Source organism: Sinocyclocheilus anshuiensis, unplaced genomic scaffold (genome assembly GCF_001515605.1).
Source record: "Sinocyclocheilus anshuiensis isolate Anshui unplaced genomic scaffold, SAMN03320099.WGS_v1.1 scaffold117, whole genome shotgun sequence".
Classification (NCBI taxonomy): Eukaryota; Metazoa; Chordata; class Actinopteri; order Cypriniformes; family Cyprinidae; genus Sinocyclocheilus; species Sinocyclocheilus anshuiensis.
In genome coordinates this window covers 3,314,694-3,328,858 of record NW_015536624.1, presented here as the reverse complement: position 1 = coordinate 3,328,858, position 14,165 = coordinate 3,314,694, and the positions used below count along the sequence as shown (strand labels likewise).

Genomic DNA, 14,165 nt, shown 5'->3' with positions numbered 1-14,165 from the left:
TACAGTTATGGAGGCCCTTCATAATGCAGAGGTCAGCTGCCTGCTCTGCCAATAGTTAGAAATGGCACTATAGTGTTTAATAAACAGCTGTTTTACTAAATTCTGCTGAGGTGAAATTCAGTGCAGTCATGTATCGTGATACGTATCGTATCGTGGCCTCTGTATCGTAATACGTATCGTATCGTGACTTTGCTGGTGATACACAGCCCTAATCAATATTATTACTTTGAGAAGTACATTCTACTGTGCAATAGTAGTATATTTCTGAACTTTTATTTCAGTGGGTTGTAAGATCTTTGAGTATGTGTATCTGCCGACAGTTTTCTTAAATGAAATGGTGAAATGCTGGTGAAGTGATTCTCAGATGAATTTCACGTGTTCACATTCAGTGAGAAACAGATGTGCGTCATGCACACTTCAGTGTGTGAAAAACATTGAACATTGAGACACACACAACAAACTAACTTCAGATTTACATAGCAGTCTGTCTGCATCAATACACTTGAATTTGTACTTGTCAAATAGGCTGAGTGATGAATACTTGCTTTTCCCATCCTTGGACTTGGTTATTTGCCCCAAACGATCGGACATTGCGATGTAATGTCATCGAGTATGGAAATTTTTCTTTGCACCTCTTCCTCAGTACCGTCTGTTTCTGTGGAGAAACACACAATGACACAACTGTTAGCAGAAGAACCAACGTCTCTCCAACTCATCCCCTGAACTGTTATGAATAATCATTTCTATGCCACAGAAACGTCATCTTTCCATCCGGACACAAGAGGATGTGGCTCAGACACATTTCAAAGCTGGTCAACAACAAAACACAATCTTGGACAGAATAATGACTCCGATCAACCAAAAAAAAGCCACATGGGGATCATTCAGACAGTCTTGGAATGGACTCAACCCTCTACATTGCGAGTAAATCACTCACATATGCGACTAAATCTTCACTCTGGGCAACTAAATGATGTATAATATTAGCCAATGGCTAATAAATAACTAGATTTTACTCGCCAGTGTGTGAGTTGAAGTTTAGCACAGATATATTTTCACTTGCCAAACACTTCAGTTTCACTCTCCGTCAAGCGATCTGTGCTATTTATCATTTAATCTCAATGGATGCGCAGCGCACCTGAGTTTCACTCTCCGTCAAGCGATCTGTGATATTTTTCAGTTCATTTGAATGGATGCGCAGTGCACCTGTGTTTGTGTATTTGACGTAACAAACTCTAGTGTGAAGGCGCACGACTATAGGCTTAGATCTCTGCCACAATTCTACACGCGAAAGATCATATTTTGAGTGCACAAAAGTGCATTTTGCATGCACGCGATCTGAGTTTTGTGAAGAAAACGTTCGTTTCGCAAAGAAAAAAGTATTTCGAGTGCACGAAAATCAATTTTGCATTTAAAATAAGTTTTTGGATGTGTGCAGACCTTCTCTTTTGCCCGTGCAATGTTTCACTAGCTTGCTCCCTTGATGCCAGCCCTCAGTGCTATTGCGCAAAAGTGCGTTTTGCACGCGCGCGAACTGAGTTTTGTGGAGAAAATGTTTGTCTCGCAAAGAAAAAAGTATTTCGAGCGCACGAAAATCAATTTTGCATTTAAAATAATTTTTGGATGTGTGCAGACCTTCTCTTTTGCCCGTGCAATGTTTCACTAGCTTGCTCCCTTGATGCCAGCCCTCAGTGCTATCTAAATGCCAACAGCTCGCTTGCTCAACACAACCTAGCGTTACAATCCAAAAACTTATTTTAAATGCAAAATAGATTTTCGTGCGCTCGAAATACTTTTTTTGCGAGACAAACATTTTCTCCACAAAACTCAGTTCGCGCGCATGCAAAACGCACTTTTGCGCGCTCAAAATATGATCTTTCGCGTGCAGAATTGCGGCAGAGACATAATCCCATACACGACTCGCTGACGCTTTCTCTCACACACGCAGAGAGAGAGAGAGAGAGAGAGAGAGAGAGAGTATAGTATTTCAGTTTGGCGAGTAAACAAAAAAATTTACTAGCCAATGGCGATTCAATTGCCAAGGTGTCCGTAGAGGGTTGGATTAAGCTGAAATCAACATTCACATGACACAACAGAAGTGTCCCGCTGTCTCAGTGAGAACATGGAAACACTACGACTCACTGCTGGATGCACACCAGCGACAGTGACCTAAAATGACATGCATGAGCTCTGCAGAAGGGAAATATTCATGTTCAACAAGACATCTTGAAGTATGCTGTTTCTGTAATTGCAATAAAATGCTTTCATTGTGAGTAAAAGAGCAGCATGAACATCTACGTAACATCTACCTTTGTGTTCCACAGAAGAAAGAAAACCAAAACACTAAAATTACATAAGGGCAAGTAAATCATTTACATTTTTGGCTTTAACTAAAAGTGCACATCTTCAATTTAAAAAGTAAATATACAGTAAATGTAACATTTTAAGTCAATATTTATGAGAGAAAAGACAGTAACAGACTCATGTATAATCACTCTCAAAGTGTTCCAGAGAAAATATTTGTTAGGCACAGAAGTTCATTGTCAATTATTTTGGATGACTAACAGACAATGACGATGCTATGAGGGGACACACACACACAAAATGATTTTAAAGGAATAGTTAACCAAAAAATTAATATATGCTTAAAAAAACCCGTCAGAATGAGTCTGATGAGTTGATAAAAACATCACAATAATCCACACCACTCCAGTCCATCAATTAACATCTTGAGAAGCCAAAAGCTGCATGTTTATAAGAAACAAATCCATCAAGGCATTTTTAAATTCAAACCATTGCTTCTGGCTAAAATGATCCATATCCATAACATGATCCATAATAATGCTTCCTCCAATGAAAAAGTCCATCCCCCGTTGTCTCTCATATCAAAATCCCCCCACATATTTGTTTAGAGCTGTTTTGGCCTGTTTGATCGGTGCATATTTTTCTCCTGATTCAGACCACTTTTTGACTGGAGACTCATATTTTAGCCGGAAGCAACGGTTTGAAGTTAAAAACGCCTTCATGATGGATTTGTTTCTTACAAACACAGCTATTGGCTTCACAAGATGATTACCTGATGGACTGGACTGGTGTGGATTACTTGTGTATTACAGTGATGTTTTTTTCAGCTGTTTGGACTCTCACTCTGACGGCACCCATTCACTGCAGAGGATCCATTGGTGAGCAAGTGCTAAATGTCTCCAAATCTCTTCCTACTAAGAAACAAACTTCATCTTGGACGGCCTGAGGGTGAGGATATTTTTTGCAGATTTTCATTTTTGGGCCAACTACTCCTTTAATAAAAAGGTAACACTTTACTTTAGTGTCCGTTTCAGGTTACACATCTTTAATATACTGATAACAAAAACTGATGCATAATTACAAGCAACTAAACCTGAACCAAATCCTAACCCTACAGTACGTGCATGTTGTTAATATTGCTCAGTTCTTGCTTGTATAATTGCAAAAATGGCTGATGCACTGCTCACACATTTATAAAAGACCACCACCATCATCATCATCATCATCATCATCATCATCATCATCATCAGTGACAAACTCAGATTCATCATGACAGAGATATAAAATCTGCTCTCATGAGAAATACACATAGTGAGACTTCCCGAGAAATACTGACAGTGAGCTCTTACAAGCGATCATTATGAAATCAATGTGATGTAATACGAAACATTTTGAGGCCAGGCTAAACGAAGCTAACACATCTGTCAACGATAACTGTGAATGTACAGTTAGCATGAGATGTAAACAGAAGCTCTTCAGCCTGATTATTAAACAAACCGCTCATTTCACACACACGAAATCAACACGACCACACACTAGATGTTGTAAACACGAGCGTGAGAGCTGATAAATAACATTTAATATAACGTGAGCGATTTTCACTGAGACTCCATGAGGTCTTTAGCAATGCTATTGACATTAGCCTCGAGCCGCTTCTGTTGTATAAACTCCACCAGATCCGACAAACGAGCTTCAAACCGGGACAGAAAGCGCGGCAGCGCGGGTGTTTAATTAACATCGGCTGGTAAAATGAGTAATCAATGCGTTAATGAGGGGTTTCTGGTGACTTGTTGATGTGTGAGCCGATTAAACATGGCTGCTGCTCAGAACAAAGCGACACGAACACTGAGACATCCTGCGACAAACAGGCCCCAAACCGGCGAATAACCGCACAGAGCGCGCTAATAACTCACCGATTGAACGTACGACTGTCGCTTCAGCTCACATATATCGATATATTTCCACCGGATAGAGAAACTCGGAAGGATGGATGCAGATTTGTCTCTGTTTTTCTCTATTCGTTTGTTGTCAGTTTCCCGACCTGAGAATGAAGCTGCCGCTGCCGTCGCGAGAAATCGAGTCTCTCCACCCGCGATCGGGTCTCCTTTAGGACCCAGGCGGTAGCTGTTTTAAATGCCTGATCAAAACTTGTGGTAGCTTGTTATATCCATAGACATAAGGGCCTGGTTTCGCAGACAGGGTTTAGACTAAACCAGGATTAGGCCATAGTTTAATTAGGACATTTAAGTAATTTTTCATAAACGTGCCTTAGAAAACACATTACTGGTCTGCATCTTGAGCCAAAACAAAGGCACTGATATATTTTAAGATCAGTCAGTGCAAGTTTCTTTCAGTTGGCACAGCTCAGATTTACATTTTAGTCTGGGACTAGGCTTAAGCCTTGTCTGTGAAACCGGGGGTAGTCTATGGTTGTATCTGTACAATACTATCTAAGATGATGTGACAGTAAAGACATTTATAACGTTACAAAAATGTCTAATAAATGCTGTTCGTTTGAACTTTCAATTGATCAGAGAATTCTTAAAAAAATTTATCTCAGTTTCCACAAAATATTAAGCAGTACAACGTTCTTTTTAACATTGATATAGCCTAATAACAAGAAATATTTATTGAACACCAAATTAGCATAGATTAGATTTAGTGCTGTTAAATGATTAATCGTGATTAATCGCATCCAAAATACAAGTTTTTGTTTACTTCATATATGTGTGTGTGTACTATGTATATTTATGTATAAATACAAAATATTTACATGTATTTACTCGTGTATATATATATAGGCTACTCACACATATGTAAACAAAAACTTTTATTTTGGATGTGATTAATCACAATTAATCGTTTGACAGAACTAATTAGATTAGACTGAAAATTCAGCACAGGTGCCAGTTGCATAAACATTGACAAGTGTTAAGACCAAGAACCAATTTGACCAACTATAGTTTTAGCACTTTTAGCAGTAAAAGTAGTAAACAATCTTACTTTTCATATTCAGATTAGACCAATGTGGCTTTTTATGTAACTTGTGAAGTTCACAATAGTAATGTTTTTATTGTATTTTTGAAAAGGGGTTTAAGAGCCTTTGTTATTTTCTTATTATTTTTAAATTAATATAATAGATTACGGTTTAAGCACCACAAAGACTTCAAACTTAAACGGAGAAAAGTAGTAGTAGTCTGGTATGCTCACCAAGGCTGTATTTATTTATTTATTTTTATCAAAAATTAAAGTACAAACTAATAACTATTCACACTAATATTGTGAAATATTATTACAATTTAAATTGAGTGTCTGTGCGCGAATGTGCTTGTATTATAAGACAGGTTTCCATTTTAATGGCACCTTCTTCTAATGGTCAAAGATGTAACTGACCTCATTATAAAGAATTTACATGCTTCACCAACAGATGGAGCCATCAGACAGGCGTCAACCATCCATTAATACAACTAGTGTACATCACACATTGATAATTTTTTTTTTTAGAGTAGATTTAGTCTGTGCATGGGAACTGAATGTTAGACACTCGTTTAAAAGTATGCATAAATATAGGTCAGAAAGACATGAAAACTGATTGTTTTTGCTATTGAAATGTATATATTTAATTAGTTAATTAATCAAAATCAATACAATATCACTTATAAATTACATTAATATTACAGAATCAATAGAGACAAATCAGACAAAATGCAATGTGGTCACTTACAGAACAGATGCATGTTGCTGGAATCAAATACAGGCACTGTTACTGTAAACACAAGGACCTGAGGTATAAAATCTTACTATGAAAAGTTTACATCAATTAGTTCAATAAATAAAAAAGGATTAAAAAAACCGCAAACTACCCATGACATGTCGACATCATACTCCGTATCAAGTCAAATGCTCTTTGTAAACAAAATATTTCAAAAGGTTCACAGATTTGTGTGCGTCAACAACATAAAAGTAGGTAATAATTTAACCTCAAACCACATTCTGAGAGAAAACTGTGCAGACTAATCGGAGTTCATTATCTAAATGAATTCATGATCAAAAGGAACCAAACAGATAAAGAACATGAATCATAAAGAGGGCACAAAAGGGCAAGCTCAAATAATACATACCAAGACGGTTTCAGTCTAGTAATTTGCAACACAGTTGTTACACTTGATAAACCACAGCTCACTGATAAGCTCAACACTTCATTAATATATGATAAATCAACTTGATAACAGCTTCATCTTAGAGAAACAAATGTAAAGAATCACACTGGCATCGAAGTCAGGATCCAGATATATCAGTGGACGAAACAGTCTGTCATTGCACATCGATCACTGAAGAGTAAATTTCATCCCACCATTTTAATGCAGTGATTAGTCAGTTCAATTAATGTACATACTCTCCTTGTCGAGAGCAGCATTATTATAATATTTTCCTTTTATAGTACAGAAGATATACTGTATAAGATGTCATGAGTTTGTTATGCTTAAGAGCAAGAGTTTCCAAACCGTTTCATAATCTCAATTTATTGTCTGCTTTGCTAGTTGTCAGCATTTCTAACGTTCTGATTGGTTGACTTGACTAGGTAGGAGAACCTCCACTGTGAAGCTGACCGTTTTGGACTGGAAGATGCTGTATGTGTTGTCAAATCGCAGTACGTCTGAATAAAACAAAATTCAGTAAATCCACATGCACGTTTAATGTTCATCTCAATTGGTGATATAAAATAAAGCCTGTTAAGTCTGTACTTACACACTCCTGGTTCTGGGCAGGCGAGGGATCCGTCCTCGGGTACCAGGTGTGCGTTGTAACGCTGATTTGGCACAATTTCCTTCATTTCACTGGCCTTCATCCACTCTCCCATCTTCGTCTTCTCATAGACACCGAAACCTATGTCAGCACCATCACAGGTGAACTGCCATCTGAAGAAGAGAGTAGAGCATCACACATAGACTGAGTTCCTGCGATGTGAAGCTCTCCTGCTAATACCAGATGTCTATTCTCATATACTGAATATGATGAATAAACCCCAATAATTAATCATTTATAACATTTTATTATTATTCAATAGGTCAAAAGGTTAATATTTAATTAAAGGGGTCATGAACCGCCTTTGTTTTTTATATTGTACTGCTCTCTAAGGTCCACTTATAATGTTATCAAGATTTTTACATAAAAAAAACATAATAATTTAGAATAGGCTATTTTCTGTCCTGTCCTGTAACCCCCCTCATCAGAACGCTCTGTTTGAATAGGCGTGGCGGATTGTGGACTCCGCCCACTGCTATGATTGGCTAATAGTTGTGTATATTTGACAGCGTACAATCCTCATAGATGGACGCAGCTGTGATTTAGGTCAAAAACGAATATCAACAACTCTCATAAACACTACATGTGCGAATCGGTGGGCGGGGCTAAACAAGCAGTGATGTAGAAGCAGGTGTTGATCTTCTGCAGAGGCGGTGCTTATCCACACTATTACATCATAGAGTAGAACGTTCCAAAAGCTGTCGCTTTGGCAGACTGCCTTCAATATAAGCTGTTTTTAGACTAATGACAAAGTTTTAAGTTCTGAAACTTACAAGATGTTTTTATAGTACAATGACCTCTTATATGTCAAAAGATCAAGGGAATTTTGGTTCCTCAGTTCATGTCCCCTTTAATAAAATGTTGCTGAAAGTGTTTTTAATGTTTTGTCAATGTAATCAAATTAAGACCACAAAATCATATCCAAACACAGGCCTTTCCAACCCAATGCTAGTAAACCCAAATGCACGTCCCATGCAGAGAGTGTTGCTGGTTAGCTAGTTTGGCATATAAGGTTTTGGTAGCTGAAGTTTTATGCATGGTTTTCCAAAAAGAAGCTGTTTACTGCACCTTTGATGTCATGATCACTGACTGCTTCATAGCAAACTCCCACGTCTATTACCAGTTTCAGAAAGTGTTTTTGTGTTGTATTAGTATTAGAAAAAAAAAAACTTTTTGTGTTTCCTCAGATTGCTCACCTTAGCGCACAGTTTGGTGCAAGTAGCTCATATTCCACCTGATGAGATGAGCCACGGCCAATAGTCACAGACTGATCATAGTCCACTTTAATGGAGTCTCGAACATAGTAGGTCTTGGGAATCTCTGATCCAAATGTAATCTGAAAACAAAAAAAAACACACACAGAAACTGTCTTTTAGCGTGCTTAGCTGAGAAGAGTTGGTAATAATCAGAATTGAAAATGTAAAAAAAAAACAAAGGAGGATGAAACTTACATTAGCATCGTGAGTGCAAAAGAAAAACGCCTGACATTTTAATGTTAGTAAAGCATTTTATGGAAAATAAGAAAACAGAAGGAAAAAAACAGACAGGAAAGGAGCCCAAATTGAAGTGGCTTTTAATAAGGAACACAAACTGCCTTTACATGTAACGTTTAAGACTGATTATCCTACATATAGGCTGAGTATTCTACTCTGAAGCTTGAAGAGAAAAACGTTGGAAGATCACAGCCTGCAGATGTGTGCATGTTTATTTATTTTCAAAACTTAAAATCCAGCAACATACAGAAATAAAGAATTTAAATTGTCACTAAATACAATAAGAAAACAAACAACTTGACAACATTAACATCAGACACTTTATAAAGAGTTAAGCCCCGTTCACACCAAGAACGATAACTATAAAGATAACGATATTAGCGTCCACACCAGCGAACGATATCGTCTATTTATTCTAAGCGCACATGCGTCTGCCGCTTTAAATTCTTGAGCTCGTTACAGCAGGATGGATTCTGATTGGCTGTCAGTGTTTTATCGTTCATCAGCTGGAAAAAAATCGCTTTGAAAGTGATCGCAACAATATCGTTCCTCTGTATCGTCATCGTTATAGTTGTGGTGTGAACTATGCTATTCTTTAATATTGAGAACGATTTTTAGAACTATATCTTTATCGTTATCTTTATAGTTGTCGTGCTTGGTGTGAACGGGCCTTTAAGGTCACGTTGTCTGGAGTCACAGACTCAAATATAAAGATGTTTGAGAAATGGTGCGTCACTCAAAATGATGCACATTATTATTTTCATACACAGAAACAAATGTAGATACTCAAAATCACAGATAATTGTGCATATTAAATGACTCAACATCCCAATTCACATACTATACATTCTATGGTAGCCAAGATTAGTGCAAAAAACACTTTTATTTAACATTAAATTGTTAAATAAACAGTAAAAAGGTATAATGTTATGATTTCCAAAAACAGTAAAATTTTCTATTTTAATTAAATGCTAAAAAAAAAATTCTTTCTATTCATCAAAGAATGCTAAAATGTATCACAACTGTTTTCAACTGTTATAATAATAAGAAATGTTTCTTGAACATCATATTTCTGAAGGATACTGAAGACTGGAGTAATGGCTGCTAAAACATCATAGGAATACATTTAGATGCTAACACTTGCATAGATTCTCTTTAAAGGGTCATGAAACCCCAGACTACTTTTTCTGAGATTTTAGCAGAGGTGTTTGCATTGCCCATCATAGAAGACAATGTTAGCATCTGATAATATTAACTGTTGGAGAAAACTGGTTATTTTTAAGACATTTTGCGCCATTTTCATCTTCCGGGTTTAAAATCTACATTGTGTTGACGTCACAATTTGTGACGTGGCAATGGACTACAGTACATCAATGACGCGTCGGTGTCTATTAAATTATTCATGAGACTACGTGTTCTTATCCTATGAGAAGACGCTTCGCTTAATTATTCACAACAGCATGTGTTGATTTGCTTTGACAGACGTTTCAGACTGTGAGATGACATCGCGCACATTAACTGAGAGAAACGTTCATGGATCGAAGAAGAGTGTTTATTTTTGCTTTGTAATAAGAGTTCGGCACAAACGCGATTCATTCACTTGGTGAGCATAACAGTTTTTACAGCTCTGTGACACAACCCGTCAAAAGGCTTATATAAACGCCACAGAATAAGCCTTAAAAGTTTCAGCTGGAAATACGTCACTACACTGAAATAAAGTCGGCAGCAACTTCTGGTTCACGCAGACTTTAAATACTCAAAAGCACATATTTTTGTAATGTATAGTAGAAGGACGTGAATTGGGATTTAGACACAATCTTATTACTCACTCCATAAAACATCCTTGTGTAAAGACATTCCAATAGAAGCCTGTTGTTCTGCGATTTGCGTAAGTCTCGACATGTCATTCAAACATGCAATGACTCCATCTGTGCTCATTAGTATAAACAGATCTTTCTTGTGGACTTGCATCCATTCCCCTTTAGCGATTTTCCCATGAAGGAAGTGCTCTGGTTTTCTTTAAACTTAGTTACAGTTTTAATAGGTAAGGAAATTGCCGTCCATATGTCCCACCAGAGGGAAAACAAGCACTCTGTCTCTAAAACAAAATAAACAACTTCTATCTTCAGCTCTCTAGCCTTAAACACAGAAAACTAACATTTATTTGACTTGTGCGATATCACAGTCCAAAAAAGACTCCCAAGGATTACAGTTTTACAAATATGTGTAACTAAGTAACTAAATATCCATCCACTTTGAATGTTCCCAAAGTCTTCTGAGGTCTTTTTAGCACTTCCACTCCTGAAGGGGGCAGCAGCTTTACCTGTGTATCTACATACAGACACAAAACGCCTCAGTTCAGAACTATGAATGTGATTTATGTTTTCAATCCTACATGTGCACTGGCACAGCATTATTTTTGGAAATAGAAATGTAACCCTCTGGTGGCCTTTGGTCATTTCAGATCGAAGAATTTGAATGTTATACATTTTTAAAAAATGTTTAAGTTATCGGAATGCTACAGAACTTGGTGATTTTTGTGGCACTTTTCATGAACACAAAAATATATCACGGTTTTAAAAGAAAAGTTTTAAAAATAAAAATGTACTGAACATTTACTCAACCTCAAGCAATATTATAGATAGAGGTATAACAATATAATATATAAGCTAGCAATGGTTTGAAGTTAAAAACATCTTAATAATGGAATTTTTCTCACAAACATGCAGCTTTTCATTTCACAACACATTAATTGATGGACTGCTGTCATGTGGATTACTTGCAGATTATTGTGATGTTTTTATCAGCTGTTTAGACTCTCATTCTGACGGCACCCATTCACTACAAAGGATCCATTGGTGAGCAAGTGATATAATGCTAAATTTCTCCAAATCTGTTCTGATGAAGACACAAACTTATCTACAGCAAATGTTCATTTTTAAAGTGAACTAAATCTTTAAAATTTTTAAATAAATGCTGCATTATTAAGCTACAAAATACACATTTATTACAGAATAAATATTATTGAAACAGGTACAATTAGTATGTTTTGACTGACAAGCGGCACAAGTGTGACCCCTAAGTGAGGAATACCAGAGGGTTAAATATATACTTTATGTCGGTTTGACAGGGTGCTTTTCAAATGCCAGTGCTGCTGTCATAACAGCCCTTTGCTCTTCACATTCAGGATTTATCACAAACAGAATCATATCCACAATGCTTAGACAGATTGGAGGGGAAGATTAGTCATGTCATGTGCTCCAAAGCTGCAACCTTGCCAGCTCATCAACCGAGTAATCAGCCTATGCAATGGAGCAATCCAACAGGCTCTTGTCCAGATTACACCACATGGCATCAAGCGTATCACAATGAAGTTTAAAATGTTGTGCAAGCATAAACTGATATAGATAAACAACAGCTATTTCACTCCTCTGTTGCTTTGGGACACTAAAAATACATCTATAAGCAGGCTGTCAGAGGCAACAGGTTCACTGTTCTTATACTATATTTCCTGGTATTGCTAAATTATGTTGGTATAATGGCAGTAGGATCAGTTGGAAGCTCCTATAGGTTTGAACTAAATAGGCAAATATGCTAAATTTAAGACGTTAAACTAAGCATCACAGAGAGTTTAGCAGGGAGAGACCAGGTGGACTGAAAAACGTCACGTCATTGTTTCATAAACTGAAAAGGAAAGCATGTCAAGACAAACGCTGATGTCAATATACTATTAAATAATACAAAAACAGTAATAAAATCGGAATTAAATTCATATTAAAAATATACTTCAAAACAATAAACGCTGACCACAGAAGGTTCAAATTGTGAAGCATCTTTCTATGACACAAGAGGAACACGAAACGAACAGCATACAAATAGTCCAAAATAAACTTTTGGCTATGAAACTGTATTTTGCATTACTTCCTAAAAATTACATTTGGTAATTGGAATTATTAAGCTATTTCCCTAATATATTTGTAGCAGATCGTGATGTCTCTTATAGCATCATATACAAGCAAGTGAAACTTTGTGATGCCAGTTGTCATGAAACTGTGATCTTGTTCCTCATATTTATATTTCGGTGGTTTAACAGCAAGACTGTATCCCCAAATGAAGATCCAGAGTTGCAATTACAAGAAAAAAACTGCTAAACTGCTGATGGTAAATTTTCCACTGAGGTTTTTTACTACTCCAACTGTATCTTCATGATTTGATTTGCTAACATCTCTGACTATCCTTCTTTACTTCACTGTGAATTAGACCATGATTTATTTGCAATTTAAAAAAAAAAACTGTCTAGCAAATTTTTAGTCACATTTTGATGGCTGGTGGTTAAATTTGGACCCTGTAAAAACACTGTACAATTATCCTTTTTGTCTGTTTGTTTTATATAAATTAGGGGTCGACCGATTATCGGCGTCGATATTAAGCATTTTATGATTATCGGTATCGGTCATTTTCAAAACCGATTCGCCGATAACATAACTTAATTTTGAAACGCGCTATTTGGCTCTGATGCAGCCTGTCAGAACTCACCACTCTGTGGCCTAAAGCAGTCTCCGCCCACCGCTCATCTGATTTGTTGGGAGTCATGAGTCCGACCAATCAATGCAGAATTCACTCTCACTCCAAAAGCGCTTGCTAACTGGAGCTGCTTCAGTGATAACGCATCAGTTGTCTCTCAAAGGTAAGGCAGCAGCAGATGTTGCTTAAGTTGCAATAGATCCCAATCCACTAACGTTACACTGAAGTTGCAAAACACCTCAATATTATCTATGATTTCCGCGATGCGGAAAACGCGGACGGAATCGCGGAATCCAGTCATATAAATGGAATTTACTGTATGACGTGGAATGTCACAGAATTTGTCAAAGTTTGGATGAATTAATCAAAAGTAGGTCAGTACACTTATAGAGTGCAATATGGACTAGTATCTGTAAATATTAAGCTGCAAAAATACTATTTAAATATGAATCCAGCGTGTTCTGCGTGCCTCTGTGTATGTAAATGGCACAGATGAGCGGTTTTGTTTTCTACACATACAAAGTGTGCGACGCTCGCGGTGATTTCAGCTTCTGTCATCTCACTACATGAGGACATAAATACATGAACAACATCTCCAGAACTGCTCTGACTCCTCACTTCATGAGCATTTGACAGTTTCATTGGAGCAAAACTATCTTCATATCAGTTACATAGACCTACAGAAGTTCCTCATGGCAACCTATTTGTCTTATTCTATTTCTTATTATGTTGTTTTAAATAGAAATTTTAAAAAGCTTATAAACAAATGTTTAAATTTTACAGATGAAAATTATGCCATTGCAAAGGTAAAAAGAAAATGCCCCTGTAAATCACTTCACCTCATATTAGGAAGGCTCATTTTTGATCAGAATTTTTCATTATTGATCAGAAGGTGCTCCTTCATTTTTGTTTGAATTCGGAGGACAAGCGCTCCTGATTACAAGAAGAAAAACTGCTCTTAAACTGTGTGACAGGTATGGCTGAGGAATGGGGTTTGGCCGAGGAAAAAGTTTCAGTCAAAAGATTTTTTTTTTTTGT

The 14,165-nt window shown here is 36.8% G+C and overlaps 2 protein-coding genes across 2 annotated transcripts in view; both read right to left on the bottom strand.

Annotated features, from left to right (window-relative positions):
- The window catches only part of LOC107704672 (protein PRRC2B-like), a 43,216-nt gene extending 38,824 nt beyond the window's left edge, over nucleotides 1-4,392 (bottom strand). Inside the window, exons 1-2 of the mRNA XM_016507667.1 lie at nucleotides 4,218-4,392; nucleotides 509-655 (exon numbers count right to left, since the gene is read on the bottom strand). Of these exons, the coding sequence (XP_016363153.1) occupies nucleotides 509-591 (83 nt within the window). The 5' untranslated portion in view covers nucleotides 592-655; nucleotides 4,218-4,392. The remainder of the gene's footprint in view (nucleotides 1-508; nucleotides 656-4,217) is intronic.
- Nucleotides 4,393-6,011: 1,619 nt separating this feature from the next.
- LOC107704732 (SEC14-like protein 2) overlaps nucleotides 6,012-14,165 on the bottom strand; it is a 20,348-nt gene continuing 12,194 nt past the window's right edge. Inside the window, exons 10-12 of the mRNA XM_016507722.1 lie at nucleotides 8,307-8,446; nucleotides 7,054-7,223; nucleotides 6,012-6,961 (exon numbers count right to left, since the gene is read on the bottom strand). Of these exons, the coding sequence (XP_016363208.1) occupies nucleotides 6,858-6,961; nucleotides 7,054-7,223; nucleotides 8,307-8,446 (414 nt within the window). The 3' untranslated portion in view covers nucleotides 6,012-6,857. The remainder of the gene's footprint in view (nucleotides 6,962-7,053; nucleotides 7,224-8,306; nucleotides 8,447-14,165) is intronic.